The sequence below is a fragment of the Colobus angolensis genome, unplaced genomic scaffold (genome assembly GCF_000951035.1).
Source record: "Colobus angolensis palliatus isolate OR3802 unplaced genomic scaffold, Cang.pa_1.0 Scaffold23, whole genome shotgun sequence".
NCBI lineage: Eukaryota > Metazoa > Chordata > Mammalia > Primates > Cercopithecidae > Colobus > Colobus angolensis.
In genome coordinates this window covers 9,358,971-9,378,549 of record NW_012115488.1, presented here as the reverse complement: position 1 = coordinate 9,378,549, position 19,579 = coordinate 9,358,971, and the positions used below count along the sequence as shown (strand labels likewise).

Here is a 19,579-nt window from a genome sequence, read left to right as displayed (position 1 = left end):
AAAAAAAAAAAAAAAAAAAAAGGAAGACTAAATTTGAATTATCCATATAATTGGTCCAAAATTCAAATTGGCCTGTAAGTCTCAAATTAATTTCAAAAAAATTCTACCTTTGGAAATGAATTTTATTCTGTAAGTAACCATTTAGCAAAATGTTTCAGGGCTTTTTTCTCTAGTCCATAAAGATAAGTATTCCTATATGATGCTAATGTTTTTTGGATCTAACATTTCTAGGGGACACATAATAAAGTCACATTTTAAAAATTGGTATGCATCTAATTGTTAAATACAGAGATAACAACAATTTTCTTTCTTTTATGAAAAGAATATACCAAAAAAAATTAAAATTAAATTCTGAATTACCTTGTGTCCTGACATCATACAGAATGACTTGGTATACTTCTTTCTCCTCAGGAATGTTGTCATCCAACAAATGCACAAACAATGTTGTATTCAACAACCCCTATGTCATACAAAAAGAAATCAATCCCTCTATTGTTATCGAATGAGCTATCTCCTGCCTTATTTTTATTATAAATCATGCAGCCAAACATATTTTCATTTAAACAAAAGTTGTGTGGCTTAAAAATAAATAAATAAAAGCCACTGACTCATGGGAATGTAAGCTCCAAGCAGACAGGTGCTAATTGTGGAAGATCTTGAATGCTGAGCTAATGAATGTAAATCTTATTCATTGAGCAATGTGGCACTACCGGAAATCTCAAAGCACAAAGTTGAGGAGGTTTCTACAACAATGGTGAATAGAAAAAACTGGAGCAGAGAAAAGAAGACAAGTGCTGCAAGGACACTAGTCATTAGAATTTCAATGTACTACTCAAGGCAGAAGGTAATACCGGCTTGGCTTAATATTGAGGCAATGGGAAGGAAGATAAAAACAATTAAGTATATCGTCAAAGACTTCACAGCACGTAGGTCTGGAGAAGAGAGAAAGATAATAACTACAATAGTGCTGCTTTTCTATCCCATTTTCCTCAAAATACACCATTCTTTCTAGTTACTTGTGGTTGACATTTCTCTGCAGTATTACCTCAGGAAAGAAGAGTTGTCCGCTGAAGTTAGCAAAATTGAGTTCTAGATTTTGCCCAATAATTTTCCAGTTAACAGTAACATTTCCTCGACCAGGGGAAGTTCTTATCACATGGAATTGCAAAATTTCTCCTGCAAGTAAAATGTGTAAATTGATACATGCTTAATGGAAAATAAACTTGACATTTGAACTCAACAAAACCCAAACCCCAAGCATGCAATTATTACAGCACCTTTCCCATGAACATTACAAAGCTGTTCTGTTTTGAATTTTCTAGAAGTTTTACACATGCTTACTGTTTATTATCCCACTTCTAAATACTTACATTTAGTAGAACTTCAGGAAACTCAACATGTAAAAGTTACAAAAGCACATGCTAAAATGGGAAACACAAACTTTTATACACTCCAAAACATGCACCAGAACATAAGTGTTCTGTAAATTAAAGAAAATAATAAAGTCCTCATGGTAATAACACAAGTAAATTCTCCCTTCACTTTTCAAAAGGGCACAAATTCCTTACACTGATATGTAATGTGATTTTACACAATGCATGCATAAAAATGCCTGCAAATACCTGAAAATCACATTTCTGTAGTTGTAACTTACATATTACCACCAACGATTTTGTTTTATAAAAAGAAATACAAAGGAAAGGTGTCAAATCTGTACATCAATATCTGTAACTTCGCCAAAGTTACAGTTATCATTCCTGGATGATGGAGATATTTTAGATCTTTTCTATTCCTGGCTTTTATCCCTATATAATACTTTATAAAAGTGAAGAAAATCATAACATGTCTTTCAAATTGCTAAAAGCATAAAGTAAGCTGTTAGGGAGTGTGCTAATGGTCATATGACTTGTTGAAAATATGCTCAATTCATTAGATTTATAGGATGATGAACACAGTTAAGAAATACCAATGAACTATATCACTAAAAAAATTATTATTATGCAAAGATAGAATGATGTTTTAAAAGATTGAGAAGACAACATCCTTAATCAAATTGTATAGCATAGACATATAGTTAAAAATCACATTCACTAAAAATGTCACTTTTAGTTTAGTTCAGTTACTTATCCAAGTAACTTTTGTGTATATAAGTAATATCTTCAAACACTTTTTAAAGAGTAGAAATAAAGCAATAAAATTTAAATACTGCTTTCAAGTATTTTTTAAACTGCCATGTTTTTTATTTCTGAAGACAACTAAACAAATATTTCTTATAGGAAGGTTTCTTAAAATATCATGAATTAATTAATTTAGAAACTATCTTAATTTCAATTTAAAAACATAAAATAAATTTTTCTTACTAAATTTAAACACAATTTTAACAAAATGAACATTTAAAGGAGAGTGGATAATATAAATAAAAGCATTAGAAAGACTTTTTAAAACACATTTTAAGTGTGTCAATACAAAAAACCTTAGTTACCATTACATTAGTACACTATGTCTTAGATTGATCTTTTAAAAACACAGGAATTTCCAGATCAGATTGTCCAAAGATTGGGATGAAACTGAAAGACTGTGTATAGTCAGCCATTGCTAACATACCATTTAAAAATTTTGTATTTGTAAAACTTGTGAACAAAATATAGACACTACTATGAAACTCTGGTGTCTATTGTACAATATATAAAATTTCTTATAGAGCAAGTTTGGAATACTGAAAAACAAAAATTTATTCCCAAAGAGCATAGAAAAATCCTTGAAATTATTAAGCTATTTCACCTACAGTGTTGTCTGGTGACTCTTTCGTAAGAGTTGTGGTTTTCAAACTTTTCAAATCACAAAACTTGTTAATGTTTCAAAAAGAAAATTATGGAAGTTTAATGAAGTACTAAAGTGCAAAGAGAACACAAATGGCAAGAAAACAAAATGCAGGTCAAAAAATTTCCATGTTGAAGGGTAACCTATAATCACAATAATAAAATTGCAGTTGCAAGTTTACACACAGAGATTTGGGAATAAATACATCACTTTTAGGTAAAAGTAAAAATAAAATGCTTAGGAGCAAAGAAAGTAAAATGTTCAAACTTACTACATGTAAAAACACTCAAAGTCTAATACTACTTCATCAATATCTCCTCTGAAAAGTTAAAAAGTTACCATGAAAGTAACCTGCAAGAAAATACTGCAAAAATATATTTTGAAGCATGACACACACAAACACACACAAACACACATACACACAAACACATGCGCACCCACACACACATAGAGAAGCACATATAAATAAAAGATAAAATATTTCTTAAACACATAATCTTGTAAGCCTAGTGAAAATGTATCATGTCAACAGCAAGAATAGTGTGAAATTTTTTCTAAGCAATAATCAAAAGGGAGGTATTGATTCTGTCTCTTTATTGCAGACTTCCAGGAGCCAGGTCCATTTAAAATGCCTCCTGGAAAAAATGACTGGACATTTCAGAAAGATACCTTCTGCCAGGGTGAAAAGTCAAACAGTCACAGGAAAACAGAAAAACTTAAAAATAAGTACTTGGTCTTCCAAATTTAAGGTAAAAGAAGAAATGTCTTAAGAGAGAGTATAATTCTTAGATGACAAAGACTTTACTAGATACTAAACAGCAAACAGCCTTCTAGTTTTCACCCAAGATGAAAGCCAGAAGAGCCCTTACCTAGCCAAGTGTCTGACTACAAAACCGGAAGATCATCTTGATATGAAATCCACAGAGTTTACCAAAAGTTAGTGACACATTTCAACTCTAAAGCAGATCTGTCAGATAGTGTCTAGGACTAACCTAATGCAGATAAAGAATATGAATGAAGAATGTATTTTAATAATCCTAAGTGTTTTAGGCACTTATTTTCAAGGCCTGAATTCTTTTTACAAAGATAAACACCAACTACAATGTACATAAAAATAATGGAAAACCGAAATACAGAAAATATATTTTAATAGATACATGTATACACAACATATGTATACTATCCAAATTGCCCTCTATAATAAAAAAGAAAATGGGTTAAAACAATTATAGGAATATGAATAATGGGAAGCACAGACTGTCAATACAAAGAGTTAAGAAAAAGTTGAATACTTCCAATATAGCAGTTCTATATATTTCTTTAAAGAATCACATTTCTTGTTCAAATCTTTGTATAAAAAAGATTCATGCTGTCCCTAAGAGAAGAAAAAATTTAAAATCCATCGAATGTGACAGGATGATTATGATGCTGCTGAATTGGGTGACGGAGAGAAACACCTAGCACAGACTTATAAAGAGCCCATTTATACCCAGTGTGCAACCACAGTAAAATCCATTGTCCTATATTTCTAAATTCTGTCCATTACATTTGAAAGAAAGTAATATTTATCACTGGGCAGCTCTCCAATTGCATTAGGACAAAATGTAGAAATAGGATTCTACAGAATTCAATACATTGTTAGAGACTAAGGCAAATCCTCCCCATGAATCAAAAATGCATTCTAGAGCCAGAAGTTCAGCATAGTCCACATTTTAAATCCAATCACATAAATGAAACTCCAACACTAGGCCAAAAGCAATGTTAACACTGTTAAAAGCTCACATCGCAAGGTTATTTTTACCCCATTGGTTTAGCGGTTATCTCTGAAGAATCACCATGATGTTTTCATTAATTCACTTTCATAAACTCATCATGATACATACACATTTCTCTGTGCAATTTTCATGGTAATATAAAGCATACATACAATACAGAACTATTGTGGCTTAACATGTTTTTGAAAAAAATAATTTATATTCCAGGAAAAGGCTTAGGAATGAAGAGTAAAAGTAAGTAAAAAATAGAAATTGACCCCAACTTTTACATAGGAAATGTAAAAAATCTAGGGAGCACTCATACCTGCAATAAAAGCAATTTGGTGTTTTAGATTGAAATGCTAAAGCAGATTTGTAACCATAACACCTTTGGACCATTTATTTTAATTACTAATCCTTCCTGTTTGCCTCTCCTGCAGATAATTAGCTGTTGGAAACTGACGAAGCCACAATATTGTTTTCAGGCGAAGTTCATCCCGGCCAAAGAGACTGTAGGTGTTCATGTCTGCAGTCTCTCCAAGACACTGTGGTACCTAGAAGGAGGGCCTCAGTGTCTTCAGAGCCCTCCAACTCACCACTACCACCACCATCCAGGCTCACAGAATGCACTTTCACAAAATTAATGGCCCTACAGTTGAAATCTCCTTAAATTGATCCTAGACATCCAAATTCTTTTGTATTCCTCAGAAAAGAAATTTCATCATATTGCTGAAAAGCACATGCCTAGTCTAGCTCTAAATCCCTCCTTAAATCTCATGTATCCTTTCCTGATCTCAGCTCTTATTTGTACCTTACATATCACTAACACTTTGATTCTCTTCTTTGCCTTCCTATATTTCTTCAACAAAACAAAACAAATCCAAAATGCTCCCCTTTCATCTGTTTTCTCCAATGTTTCTCCTCTCCTTGCTGTCACAGCCAATAAGCAGTGCTTCTCAAAACTTCATGCTGTGAAGGACAGGGCTTTTTGCTTTGTTTGCCTCAATACATCAGAGGCTGACCCTCTTGTAAAACAAAATAAAATAAATGACTAGATAAGTTAAACGGCAAAAAAAAAACACAAAAAACAAACAAACAAAAAAACAAATACCAGCCCATAGACACTGCTTTTGGGTATCACAGCAAAGTGAAATTGTTATGAGAGTTTCCAATCCTCTTGTCACAGACGAGAAGCAAACACTGAACAGGCAGCCTCTTGAAAGCCACACTGAGGAGCACCTGCCGAAGGTCTCTATGTTTGTCATCCTTAGATATTTGCTTCCCTATCCCCAGTCCTCCCTTAAAATTCATCTACCATTGCTACTGTCTTGTTTGGCCCATTTGAGATCTAACTCCCCTTTTTGGCCTTATTAGTATGAGACACATCGATTACTGAGTAATCAGTGTAACTGATTGAAAACACACGCTCTCCCTGGTTTCTCCCTGCCTCTCTAGCAAAGGCTTCTCTCTCCTCTAGGGTAATTTTTCTTTCCCAGCACCTTAGTCTGATGTTTTGCATGGTTCCATTCCGATAATTTGCTTTTTATGCTCTGTAGGCAAAAATCATCATATTCATTTTCCAGATTTGAGCTATCATCTTTAACCAATGTCCACCTTTAACCTGAGACAGAGTCAGGTTCTCTCACTAATTTCCTTCCCTCACATAGGCATTGCTACTCAAATTCATTCTGCTTCCAACTCAAATAACTTCAAATATTTACCAAAAGTCCCGGCATTGTCAGGTTCCACAGAAGACACAAGTTCAAGCAAAATAAATTCTCTCCTCACTAGGTGCCCTATAGAGCATGGGCTTTGGATTTGACACAGCTGGGCCTAAGCATTACCACTGAATAATTGTTGCTATTTAGTCTCTCTCAAATGCAGTTTCCTTGAATGAAAATCTGGTGTGTACGATTATACCTATTTCATAGGACTGCTGTTAAACTTAAGTGAAATAATGAAGGTGGAGCGTCTGGCACACAGAAAACACTCCATAAGTGTTACTGTTGTCATTATTATTAACTATTCCTGCAGTAACTTTGTATTATGTTACAAATAACTTTTTGATAGTTGATCTGTCTTTAAATTAGATTTATGGAATTTGTTAGTCACTTTTACTCATTACTGTTATGACAACATGCAATTCCAAACCATTAATAAAAGTAGAGTACTGAAAATGGCTCGAATATTTGCATGGATAAATAAACTTGCAAGTTGGAAGTACAGTGAGGGAAAAAGGTAATACAGTAAAATACATTCTGTTTCTAGCACAGCCACTAACTGTCTGACATTGTCAAGTCTTTTAATCTCTCTGTGTCTCGATTTGTTTTCTCATCTATTAAATAGATGTCCAAGTACCTAATCTATATCCTTTTCATTTATTAACTATTCAAGGTAAAATTATTTTTTTAATTCCAGATATAAACTAAGTAATGAAACACAGGCTATCAATACCTGTTTTACCCCAAAACAGGCTTAAACAGACAAAAACACTGTTATATTTTAAACACACAAAAATTAGCCCCTCTGTGTAAAACCCTACATGTGATATAAAACATTAAGTAAGAATTCAAGAAAATTATTGTTTTTTAAGGAAGAAAAACATTTTATAAGGTTTTCTAGCTTGGTACTTTGTTCATAAAATATACAAACACAATATAAAATCCAGGCTAAAATATTCACTGATTACAAACTATTACTTGTTTTTAACCAGCTGCCAATGTTTCACTGTTTGATACCAATGGCTACCCTTGGGCATACACTATACTTTCCAGGAACTATGCTAAGCATTTTATATTTATTAGCTCACTTAATCCTCACAAAGAAACCTACGAAGTAAGTAATATTTTGTATCATTTAACAGATGGGAAAACTAAGCATTCCAGGTTTAGCTTCCTTAAAGTCATACCAGTAGAGAATGGCAAGCTAGAACATGGAATTGTTTTGCAAGGCTCCTAAATCTGGCTAAACAGTTCATTACAAAGCCTTCTCCCAAAGAAGTTCTATGCAGATTAACACACACACAGTTCAACAAAATAATGAAAGGGAAAAATATCAGAAGTTTTAAAGAACTAGACAAAAAATGACATCCATGGAAAAGAAAATGAATATGCTTAACAAAAAAAGGAACCCACCTTCATGACCTATGACAGATCTGGAAGCTGTCTGAAAGCTAACAATTCCTGCCACATTGTCATTGGCCAAAATGTTCACTCTAACAGTGTCAGAGCTTGGCAAAATTCTGCTTCCACCTTCAGTGTACACCAGACTAACTATGATGCTTTCGTCATCCTCTGGTTCAAAGTCATCCAAGATAGTTAAAATGACTGTCTTTTTGGTTTCACCTATAAAAACATCAATGGAATAAAAACCAAAGTAACAAAATCACCAACATAGAGAACTCAGAAAGGCCTAAAATAATTTCTAGTTTTAAAAGTTAAGTAAAAATATGAGTGAATTATAACAGCTCCATATCATGGGCAATATAAGCAAATTTCGATGATTATATATACATATATATTATATATATATCTTTTCACACATCAAATACTGCAAAATTTCATTAACGAAAACAGACTGGGGAGAAGGATATTTTCAATTATGGGAAAGTCAAAAGGTAGAATTGTTTCAAAGAATCATGGCTTTACTTCCTGGATTTTAGCCAAGAACAGATACCTAGCTAGGAAAAGAGCTTCAAAGTTACCTTCTGTTTAGAAACAACTCCCCTCAGGAGAGTGGGGTCTTATTCTCATTCTGGCACTACTGTGACAATTTTAATCGGATATTCAACATAATACCTTCCTGAAAAACCAGGAACACTTACAGAATGCTGGTCAAAATGAGGAACTGAAAAGGGATTTAAAAATTGTGAGCAAAAGAACCAGCCTGAATGAGATGCATCTTTGGGTAACTAGATGAGATAACAGCATCAAGTACCAGTTTCCAGGAAGTAGTGCAATGAAGGAAGAAAACAAAAGAGGAACTCAAAGGGACAAGTGACAGCCACAAAGTGCAAGCAATCTACTTTGCAATTTGATCTAGTAGATAGGGCACCACAGAATGTCCCTAAATCCAATACTGTTCCTGCTGTTCAGTCTAAGGTGTCCCCTATTTATTTTCTCACCACTTTCTGGAGAGAGAATGAAAGAGTGAGAAAAGACAAGGCAGGAAAAAGGAGAAAGGAGATTAAATGCATGTTCTCTCTTTTGTGACCCTGGTGCATTTTCATCAATACAGTAGTGTCAAGATGGCTTTAAGACAGTCTGCACTATCTAAGAATCTAAGTTAGCAATAGTTATAAAATAGAGTCCATTTTGCGTGATGCTAAGGTTACAATTCATGGTAATAGTAATTTATATAATGCTATTTCTTTATATATAACTTTCTTTCTAGTTAACAAAACCACTGGAAAATCTAACTTTATATTTTCATTTCCACGCCCTCCTCGTTACATTTTCATTATTCCTTTTGAAATGGAAAAGTTACCAATTACTAACCTGTTCCCATCTTCCGTCAAGCATATCATATCCCACTAAATCCTCAAATCACTGACTAGAAAATAACCATAATAAAAATATTTTATACAATTTTAAAAATTTACTCTAAAACATAATGATTATTATATGTTTCAAAAAGCATATTATATGTGTACCATGACCTCTAATTAGTTTCCAAAAAAAAAGTATATGCCTTAAAAAGTTAAACAAATACAATGGATTGTTCTAAAATATGGAATTATGAATAAAGTTTCTTTCCTTTATTTTGTTGTATACTCTGAAGTTTTTAGAGTATACATTACTTTTTCAATCAGAAAAGCACTGTTTTTTAAAATTCTATGGAATATATAATTGCCCAAATGAGGATTTAATCAATAATCTCAGTAAAGATACCTTTCCCACACCCAAACTATTTTAAACATACTAACTTTCCCAATTTTAAATAGCACAGAAGTCAACCAGTCCTGAAAAAGAACCACTCAATCTGATCCTAATTCTAATTAGCTGGTCATGTAAAATATCATTATATTGTTTATGAAAATTCACAGTAGTGATCGCAAGTGTAGGAACAGTATTATAAATTGATCACTAGGATTAATGTAATATAAATGCAGTCACCAAAGTTTATGCTACTTTTATTTACAAATAATTTTCACTGATGATATTTCCTGATTTGTCTAGTGCATATGAAAATGTTTATCAATTAATACTCATTTTCCTAGCTACCACTGCTTCTTACCAACATGTATGGTTGTAGGTACATGGGTCATTATTAAAAGTTCCCTTACAAAATCAGAACTTGCCTTGTAGTTTCCTCCATGCCTTGTTAAAGACACTACTATCAAACATAAAGGGATAAAATTCACATATTCCCAGAAAATCTGTTTTTTAAACTAAAAAGATATATATGTACAGTCACGTCAGGCTACGTATGTCATGCCAACCATTAACAAGCCAATTAACTTCTATTTTTTTCTAAAGCCAAACTACATTTTTATATATTAACAAGAATGTACACAGTAAGAATTCTTATAAAGTTTATCATAAAAATGGACTATGATGACTTTACCAGGGGCAACTGAAACTCATTTAGAACCATCACTCACCTTCAGCAAAGGTCAGAATCTCTCCAGCACCTATAAAATCTAAACCTTCAGTAGCTGTTCCACCAACAACATGCCATTCGACTGCCACTTGACCTAAGCTGCCCCCTGTCCTGTGTATCATCAGCTCCACCAGGGTTTGGGGCTGCTCCTGAACTTCAACAAATAGGCCATCTTCGGAATTATTGGGACTAATACTGTAGATCACAAACACTCCAAAGGCATCACCATTCAGTGCTATGACAACTGTGGAAGTATTTGGCTGGCCTATGATTGGCTGATTTTTCAAACTGGTTGAAATGTTCATGAGGTGAACTTCAAGGAGAGAAATCAGAAAACTCTCATCCATCTCTGGGAAATCATCAGGAAGAATAGACACTGTGAGATTTGCGAATTCATCACCTTCCTGCATTATGGCCCATTGCCTTGTCACAGGCTCATAGTCACTCCCAGCCATAGCCTGACCACTAAAAAGAGATGCTACCCTGGTCATGTTTTTCCTGTAGGTCCAAAAGTCTGAACTGTTGACAGCTGGGCTGATCCATGATGTCATCCAGAAACACTGGGGACCCTCAGAAGCACTGAAAAATGAAAACGCTGAGCAAGCTTGTTCTTTAAGGCACAAAGTGGCACAGGTATACTGGGGCTCCCCCACGACAGAGACATTCACCCAAGTTCTCCAAAGTGGGTCAGGCACCCCTTGAATTGGTGATTCATAGTAGGACAGTAAATCTTGACCTTCCTCTATTGCCAGAGCCACTACATCAATGTCGGAAGTACTGTAGAACAACAACAGCTGACCAAAGTGCCCTCCGCTACAATGTGGAGTGACAATTAAAAGACAGGTTAAGCACTCAAAGTAATTACACATAGAGAAGAGGAATGCTGATTGTGGTTTTCAATTTTTTTTTTAAATGTTTAAAGTTGTAGTACAAACACAACCCTGTTTCTTAATTACACTTGTCTCCCAACATTTTGTTTTCTCCTGTAAGGAAACCTTGCTAATTTTCAATCAAACAACACTTATTTTTAACCAAGCTATGAAAATATTTTCCAAGGTATTCAAATTCAGGATTTCAAAACAAAATTACAAAGTTAATTTTTTCTGCTATACTTAACTGAAACAAAGTAACAATGATAACAAACACGACTACATTTTGAGGAAATATAGTAACAGCCCTCTGTATCCACAGGTTCTACATCTGTGGATTCAAGGCCACAGATCAAAAATATTCAGAAAAAAAAATTTAAAAAATACAAACTTTAAAAACCAGTCCAATACAGCAACTATTTACATAGCATTTACATTGTATTAGGTATTATAAGTAATCTAGAGATGATTTAAAGTATATGGATGGCTGTGCATAAGTTATATGCAAATTTTATATTTTACACCACTTTATATAAGGGGAGTATCCAAGGATTTTGTTATATCCAACAACCCTGCAATCAATCCCCTGTGGATACCAGAGGGCTGACTATACTTGTCACAATTTTCCAAGATACTGTTTTCTATTTCTGAAGGATCCCAGTGAGCTCAATGCTGCCTCACCAAAAAAAAAAAGCGAGAAAAAACAGACCTGGAAATCAACTCCTTCATATATCATACAAATGTTCTTTAATTTAGAAGCCAGTTATATTTAAGTACTAATTGTAACAAATTACAGATTAAAGCAATGCCTTTCTGGGGTTAGAGAGCTCAGTGATGTAAAATTTATTACCTATTTCACTAACAATTGGTATGATAAATGAAAGGCCCTTTATACTAATAAGCATAATTCAATTAACACATAAAAATAACCTATAAAATAATTTATAGTATAGGAAACACCCACAAAACCTAAATGATTTAGCTGTGCAAGGGATCCTTCCCCACCACCCCACAACTCTCATCACTCCCACAGATGCAAGTAGCTATCTCATATACCTTCGCCTGACAGTTATGTTAGCACAGGAACTTCTTTCCAGAGGCTCTTGAACACGATAAACCTTCTGAACAAAGGCTACTGCACCATAAGGATTATCATTGGCAGGAATAATAATATTTGCAATTCGATCTAACCCAATAGTACCTCCACCAGAGGCATCAGTTAGTTGCACTTGGATAACCTAAAAATACAGTGAAAACTTCCTTAACAGCATCACAGTTCTGAAATTAGAATAAAAATGATTCAAGGGAAAAAAATCAAACATATACATACAAGTACAAGAACAAAATGGAATGAAATATAAATGGACTAAAAGAAATTCCCCCAATTACACTTACAAACCCAGCATGTAACAGAATAACCCATCATCAACATTTAATAATAGAACCTAGTTATATATAGGACATACAGGCTGTTTAAACTCCTTAATATCGTTATATAATCATGTGACTCCATTTTAATATCCCTGTTTATGTTTACCATTTCAATAACAGGACTTTTACATCCTATACCCTTTTTAAAAAAATCTGAAATATACATTTTAATGGAGAGTTAATACACTATGCTTTACTTCCCACATTATCTTAAATAAAATTATTTGACAAAATTTAAAACAAAAATATACTGTAATGCCACCTAAATTTAGAGAGACAAAAACAGAAATGTTTATGTGCTAATGAATATCTAGTATTTTAGAGGTGAAAAATGGCACAATTAGCATTCAAAATAAATTTTCTGAACTTCTATAAAATTTTATACTATTAAAGAATAAATGCTATCCAAAGTAATTTTATGATATGTAAATGTTAATAATACTTGAATTTCATACAATAAAATTATCTTCAGCCAATATATGTTAGTGATTAACTTTTCCACTGATACTGTACTTATATTTGCTACCTTCCTGCTTCATCATGATAAGGAAATATCAGGAAGATGTATTTCGCATAGTATTTTTCATATAATAAATTCTCAACAATGGTTGAAGAATAAGTGAATGAATGAATGAAAAACCACAGTAATACTTAAGATTAGCTCACACCCAAGCCAAAGGGGAGTATAAAATAAGTTAAGAGTTTATACAGAACAGGACAGGTGCGTTGGCTCATGCCTGTAATCCCAGCACTTTGGGAGGCCGAGGCAGGTGGATCATCTGAGGTCAGGAGTTCGAGACCAGCCTAGCCAACATGGTGAAACTCTGTCTCTACTAAAAATACAAAAGTTAGCCAGGCATGGTTGTGTGCTCCTGTAATCCCAGCTACTCAGAATGCTGAGGCAGGAGAATCCCTTAAACCCGGGAAGCATAGGTTGCAGTGAGCCGAGGTTGTGCCACTGCCCTCCAGCCTGGGCAACAAGTGCGAAACTCCATCTCAAAAAAAAAAAAAAAAGAAAGAAAAAAAGTTTATACAGAACAAATGTATTATAAATTATGACAGATATATATATATATTTGTGATACATATATATGTGTGTGTTATTTAACCTTTTAACCAAAATGTTGAACAGTGCAATGTAATTATACAAAAAAGTCTTATAGTAGTAAACTGGCATATGTACACAATCTATTTCTAGAATATTCCTGCTTTTGTCAACTGTAAGGATCACTTTCACACTAGCATAGTTTGAACATTCTTGCAGGAATAATTTATTTGACATCCTCTCCAAAATGTCACAACGGCCATCTGTTCTAGTCACTATAGATAAGGTATGATTTACAGTGTCATTCTATACTAGCCATTCCTCTCACCTCTTCAATCTCCGGAACGTCGTCAGCCAGGACCTCTAACAACAAGGTTTGAATGGTTTCCCCAGGGGCAAAGGTCACATTACCTGAGACAACTCGCAGGTCGCCAGTAGCAAGCTGTCCATTAATGGTGGCAACCCACTGAACAGTAACATTGCCGAGTGTCCCAGAATTTCGAATTATTGGCAGGTTTACCTTCACTGAGTTAAACTCAGGTTCCTCTACAATAAGTTTAGTAATCTGAAAACCTGAAAGGTAGACAGAGCAGAGCTCACTTCAAATACAAAGTGAAACAGAGATAACAGTTAACCAAGCACCATTCTATAGTGGATTCTCTTTACCCCTAAGCAATCTAAGTAGCTATAACCCACAAAAACCAGAGTAACATGCTGTGATACAAATTGGTCTGCCCTGCCAAAATTTTCAAATGAGTTTTCACTGTGATAGAAGTAGAAACCACAAAGCCCATAGGGCTCATGTCTATACCAGACATGAGTGACAGGTCCAGTGAGCACAAAAGCTGATTGCACAGTGCAAGCCTGCTCCAGAGGGGCAATTACTATTTGGTTCCCATGACTGACGTTATGCAGGAAAGGGAACTTGATATTGCCAGATTTCCTATTTATCAAGAAAGCCCAGAAATCCAAATTTTTGTGTAAATTTCTATAAATTAAATTATTTCTCTAAAGAATTGCCTAAGACTCACAAAACACATATAGGAGCCAGGTCCCACCCTAAAGCCAATAGTCTGTGACTTTTCCATATATGCGAAGAGACTGATACAATTTCTTTTTAAAACAATCACTAACCACTGCCAATGACTGTGTACAGATGTCCTATATGTCAGTAACAGCAGGTTAAGAAAGAAAACATGATCACATCAATTCTGAGTCTCTAAAAGTAAAGAAAAGATCATTATCTATGATCTATACATACAGACAAGTCAAAGACACAAATTAGTCTTCATACCAAATAATCCATAGGGGTCATCAGAGGCCTCAATAATAATGACTGCCTCTGTCAAAGCCCCTAGTCTGGCTCCTCCCGTTGTTTCATTCAGCAGTTGCACAAGAAAAGATTCTTCCAGTTCAGGATAGATATCATTAATGATATATATTGGCACAGCTTTACTGGTTTCCCCTTCTAGCAAGACCACATCCGATGAAGCTATACTATAATCTTCACCTGAAAAGACCAAAAGTAAAATGTTAAGACTTCTAAAATATGATCACAAACATTCTATATACTAGGGAAAAACTATTAGGTATCAAACTTTATGGATCTACTTGGAAATACTTTTTTGAGGATATTGACTACATTTATTCTAAGCAAGAAGACTTTTATGCCTCTCAGTAGAAAAATGGGTTTGATAATATCACAAAATAATGAAAAAGACTTCCTAGGGGTGTTCAAGTTCATTCCTTCACTTTGCAAAAGATGTATACATATTTGGTCTATTTATACATATAAATAGAGAATCATTCATTACAAGATAGCCCCTCTTAACTACAAGAAAAAAAGGTGTACTTTTAGAAGAAAGAACAGAATTAGAATTGTAATGTCACTGGAGAGAGAAATTATATCATTGCACAGACAGGAGAACGCTAGCATCATCAATGATGCAGCTGGACATGAAAAGACTTTCTTGCATAGATTGAAAACTGCTACTGAGTATTGCTCAGGATGGCAGGAGGAAAAAAAAAAAGTGGGTGGGGAAAGGAGGGGTGCTCCGTGTGAAGACTGAGAGCTAATTTCTTAGAACACTGACCAAACCCCACCATCTGTCAGTGTGTGAGGCCCTCTACAGGCAGCCAGGTACTCCTAGGAGCTACCCCAGTCTACACCAGTTAGGTATTAGATGAGCCTGGTTTATTGTCTTTTCAAGCAAGTATTATGTCCATATGATTTATTTTTTAAAATCAAGCACAGTATCCCACCCACTCACATTCCTGTTCCTCTGAGAGCACATTAGAAAGACTCTAATTGAATAGTTCTCAGGCAAATCTCCCTCTGGATGCTGGGACGGCAGTATCAAAGTAGGCAGTCTTCTTGTACACACATCTGGCAATGAAGTCATTTTCTTATACATAAAATAGTTAATACTAACTATTGCCTCTTCCTTGCTCTTCACAAATAAATAAGCAAGCAAGATAAAGGGATCCAGAGACAAGGCTGTCGCCAAGCACTGAAAGGATGTAGCTGCCCATTTTCCCTGCATTCCTCAGTAGTCATTTACAAGTGAATCCCTTTCAAAAATGAGTACACTCATAGAAAACCAGTGTTTTCCTCAGTTTACTTTTCACTGATTTGCACATATCGACCTTTTAAATTCATAGATAATTTAGCCAAAACTTTTTGCTACATCTACGAGTTCAATGTCATAAATATATAAAAACTCTACCAGCACTTTGGGAGGCCAAGGTGGGCAGATCATGAGGTCACAGATCCAGACCATCCTGGCCAACATGGTAAAACCCCATCTCTACTAAAAATACAAAAATTAGCTGGGCATGGTGGCACACACCTGTAGTCCCAGCTACCTGGGAGGCTGAGGCAGGAGAATCGCTTGAACCCGGGAGGTGGACGTTGCAGTGAGCCAAGGTCACACCACTGCACTGCAGCCTGGGTGACAGAGCAAGACTCAATCTCAAAACAAAACAAAGCAAAATTGTAAAATCAAGCGAGACTCTATCTCAAAAACAAAAAAATCCAAAAACAAACAAACAAACAAAAGACTCTAGATTTGTCCCTTGAAAAAGACACAAGAGTATTTCTAGTTTTCTAGTTGATTATCCTAATTGCAACTTTGAGAGGTTTTGTTAATCAAGGATACATGTCCCTCTGTGCATATGTCCCTCTGTATGTACTGCTTTTTAGATGTCTTTTCTTACCAGCTATTGCAGTTATTGGCACAGCTTTAAATTTCACAGAGACATCTGCAAATGCTCCTCCTGCTCTAGTCACATTGATAATGGGTCCAACATGATTTTCTGCCACTCGGACAACTGGTGCTGAGAGCTGAAGAGTTCCAAATGCATCATCATTGGCAATGATAATTAGTTGTGCAACAGTTTCTACCTTAGGCCCAAGACGTGGAGAATTTGGAACTGAAAGACAGAAGATCCAAATAGAACACAGAAAGCTATCAAAATTCTAAGAACTGGCCAAAAGTCATCAAGAAACCTCAGCAAGATTCCATCAGTCAAACAGGACTCTCATTTGGGGTTTTCCCTCTACTATTTATTTAATTAATTAATTTATTTATAGAGATGGAGTCTCACTCTATCACCCAGGCTGGAGTGCTGGAGCGCAGTGATGCCATGTCGGCTCACCACAACCTCCACCTCCTGAGTTCAAGCAATTCTCCTGCCTCAGCCTCCTGAGTAGTTGCGACCACAGGCACACGCTGCCATGCCCAGCTAATTTCTTTTGTATTTTAGTAGAGATGGGGTTTCACCATGTTGCCCAGGCTGGTCTGGAACTCCTGAGCTCAGGCAATCCACCTGCCTCGGCCTCCCAAAGTGCCAGGATGACAGGCGTGAGCCACCGCGCTCGGCCCTACTATTTATATTTAAGAATATGTATTGTTTAATATGCACCAGCATTAATCTAGACATTCAGGATTCAAAAATAAACTAAATGGAATGTCCCTGCTCTATTGTAGCTTACATTCTGGAGAAATTTTTATTATAGAATCTATAACAAAAGAACAGTTACCTACAGAAATATTTTAATACGTGTTGAAAAGTTATCAAAAAGGAAAAAATCATTAGAGTATAATCATCGCTTTACATAATATTAAAACAGATAATGATGAAATCTACAGAATGATGCTCTTCTAATTAGTTCACTGTGCCATTAAAACAAAACAGCATTTCAGTTACAAGACTGAGAAGGAAACTAATTTAGTTCCTTGACCTCAAAAACTAGCCGCAAATCATCATACTCCAAATTACTGCCTCTTTAACCACTTCGCTTTCTTCCCTGACAAACCTGTTCTGCACTGCCCATTCTTAATTAATATTGTCACTGAACTACTTTGTTGCTATGGTCTGAAGTCCTCCTACCTCAAAATTCATATATTTGAATCCTAATCCCTGTGGTGATAGTATTAAGAGGTGGAGCCCTTGAAGGTGATTAGGTTAAGGAGGTGAGACCCTTGTAAATGGGGTTAGTGCCCATGTAAAAGAGGCCTGAGAGAGACAGAGACCCCTCAACCCTCCACAAGACCCAGGAAGCAGCCTCTCACCAGACACTGAATCTGCTGGCACCTTAATCGTGGCACTTCCCAGCCTCCAGAACCATGAGGAAAAATTTCTGTTGTTTCTAAGCCACCCAGTTTATGGCAGTTTGTTACAGCAACCCCAGTGGACGAATCCACTCATTCAGAAATCAGAGTCAGCCTCAAGACTACATCAACCCTGTCATAATAGAGTATGCTAGATAATTTTAAAGTTCCTGTCCTACTTTCTACTGACTTTTAAAACATAATCTTGAAGAAAAAAATGTGTCTGGCTTCCAGTTGCCTTACAGGTAAACTGTTGAAAGAGGACACTTTCAAAGTTAGAGTTTACTATTTTTTTATAGAATTCTCTATTAAATAAAATTTAAAATTGATTGTTTCAGGATTCTGATGGCCAATAATAATAACACACTAAGGGATACTTACTTGAACGACTCTGTACTTTCGCTATTAAAGTAGAGTTGAGTAGTTTGATAAAGACAGATTCGGACCTTTCTGGCTCATCATCATCCAAAATTGAAATAGCTATTGTTGCCTCACTCTGATTAGCTCGAAAAAGAGCAAATCCAGAAGCTGGTATATAGTCTCTTCCTTGAGTTGCTCTCGCTAAATTGGGTGGAAAATAAGGTGGTTTTTCCGTATCATCTAGTGTTGCATATGAGACAAGGACTCTTCCCATGAGGCCTTTCAACCTTATTATTGATAGTGTGATGTTCTGGGTTGCTTCCTCGACTTTAACAGGTCTGTTTTTCTCAGAAAAAATGAATACCCCACATGGATCATCACTAGCCAAAACTGTTAATGTGGCATTAATATGAGCTCCCAAAGAACCACTGGAAACACTGAGGATTGACACAGAGAATGCCTTATCCAGTTCTGGGTCTTCGTCAGGTAATATCTCCACAGTGATATTGGCGCTCGGCTGCCCAATCTCAAATGTGATGTTGCCAGAGGTGAAGGCGAGATCACCATCAGGATCAGAGTCTATGTTCCAATGCAAAGTCACTGGAGACAGAGTTCCATGATGTCTTATAACCTACAAAATATCTCATATTAAAATCTATTAAAAGAGAGAGTAAAGCCAGTTACTTAGAGACTTATAAATACACTAATGATAGCAGCACAATTTTATTTTATATAAGTTCTTCTCCAGACTACAAGACTGCTGCAGGCAGGGGTCATATACTATCCATCTTTGAAGGCCCACAGAGAGTCTTATAAATGGAGGATATTTAAAAAGTGACTGTGCCGAGTGCAGTGGCACATGCCTATAGCCCCAGTTATTCAGGAGACCAAGACAGGAGGGTTACTGAAGCCCAGGACTTCAAGGTTACAGTCAGCTATGATGGTGCCACCACACTCCAGCCTGGAAAACACAGCAAGACTCTATCTCTTAAAAATAAAAAATAAAAAACAGTTGAAATAAAAATTTCAAAGTGATTGTTGCGGGAAAATATACATTGATGAAAAAATGTAGCTTCTATTCAAATT

The 19,579-nt window shown here is 35.4% G+C and overlaps 1 protein-coding gene across 1 annotated transcript in view; it reads right to left on the bottom strand.

The window, feature by feature from the left end:
- The window catches only part of ADGRV1 (adhesion G protein-coupled receptor V1), a 605,676-nt gene that overhangs the window by 453,771 nt on the left and 132,326 nt on the right, over positions 1–19,579 (bottom strand). Inside the window, exons 28-36 of the mRNA XM_011944259.1 lie at positions 18,515–19,124; positions 16,737–16,952; positions 14,815–15,030; positions 13,849–14,093; positions 12,101–12,282; positions 10,177–10,988; positions 7,709–7,918; positions 1,046–1,176; positions 361–460 (exon numbers count right to left, since the gene is read on the bottom strand). Coding sequence (XP_011799649.1) covers positions 361–460; positions 1,046–1,176; positions 7,709–7,918; positions 10,177–10,988; positions 12,101–12,282; positions 13,849–14,093; positions 14,815–15,030; positions 16,737–16,952; positions 18,515–19,124 — 2,722 coding nt within the window. The remainder of the gene's footprint in view (positions 1–360; positions 461–1,045; positions 1,177–7,708; positions 7,919–10,176; positions 10,989–12,100; positions 12,283–13,848; positions 14,094–14,814; positions 15,031–16,736; positions 16,953–18,514; positions 19,125–19,579) is intronic.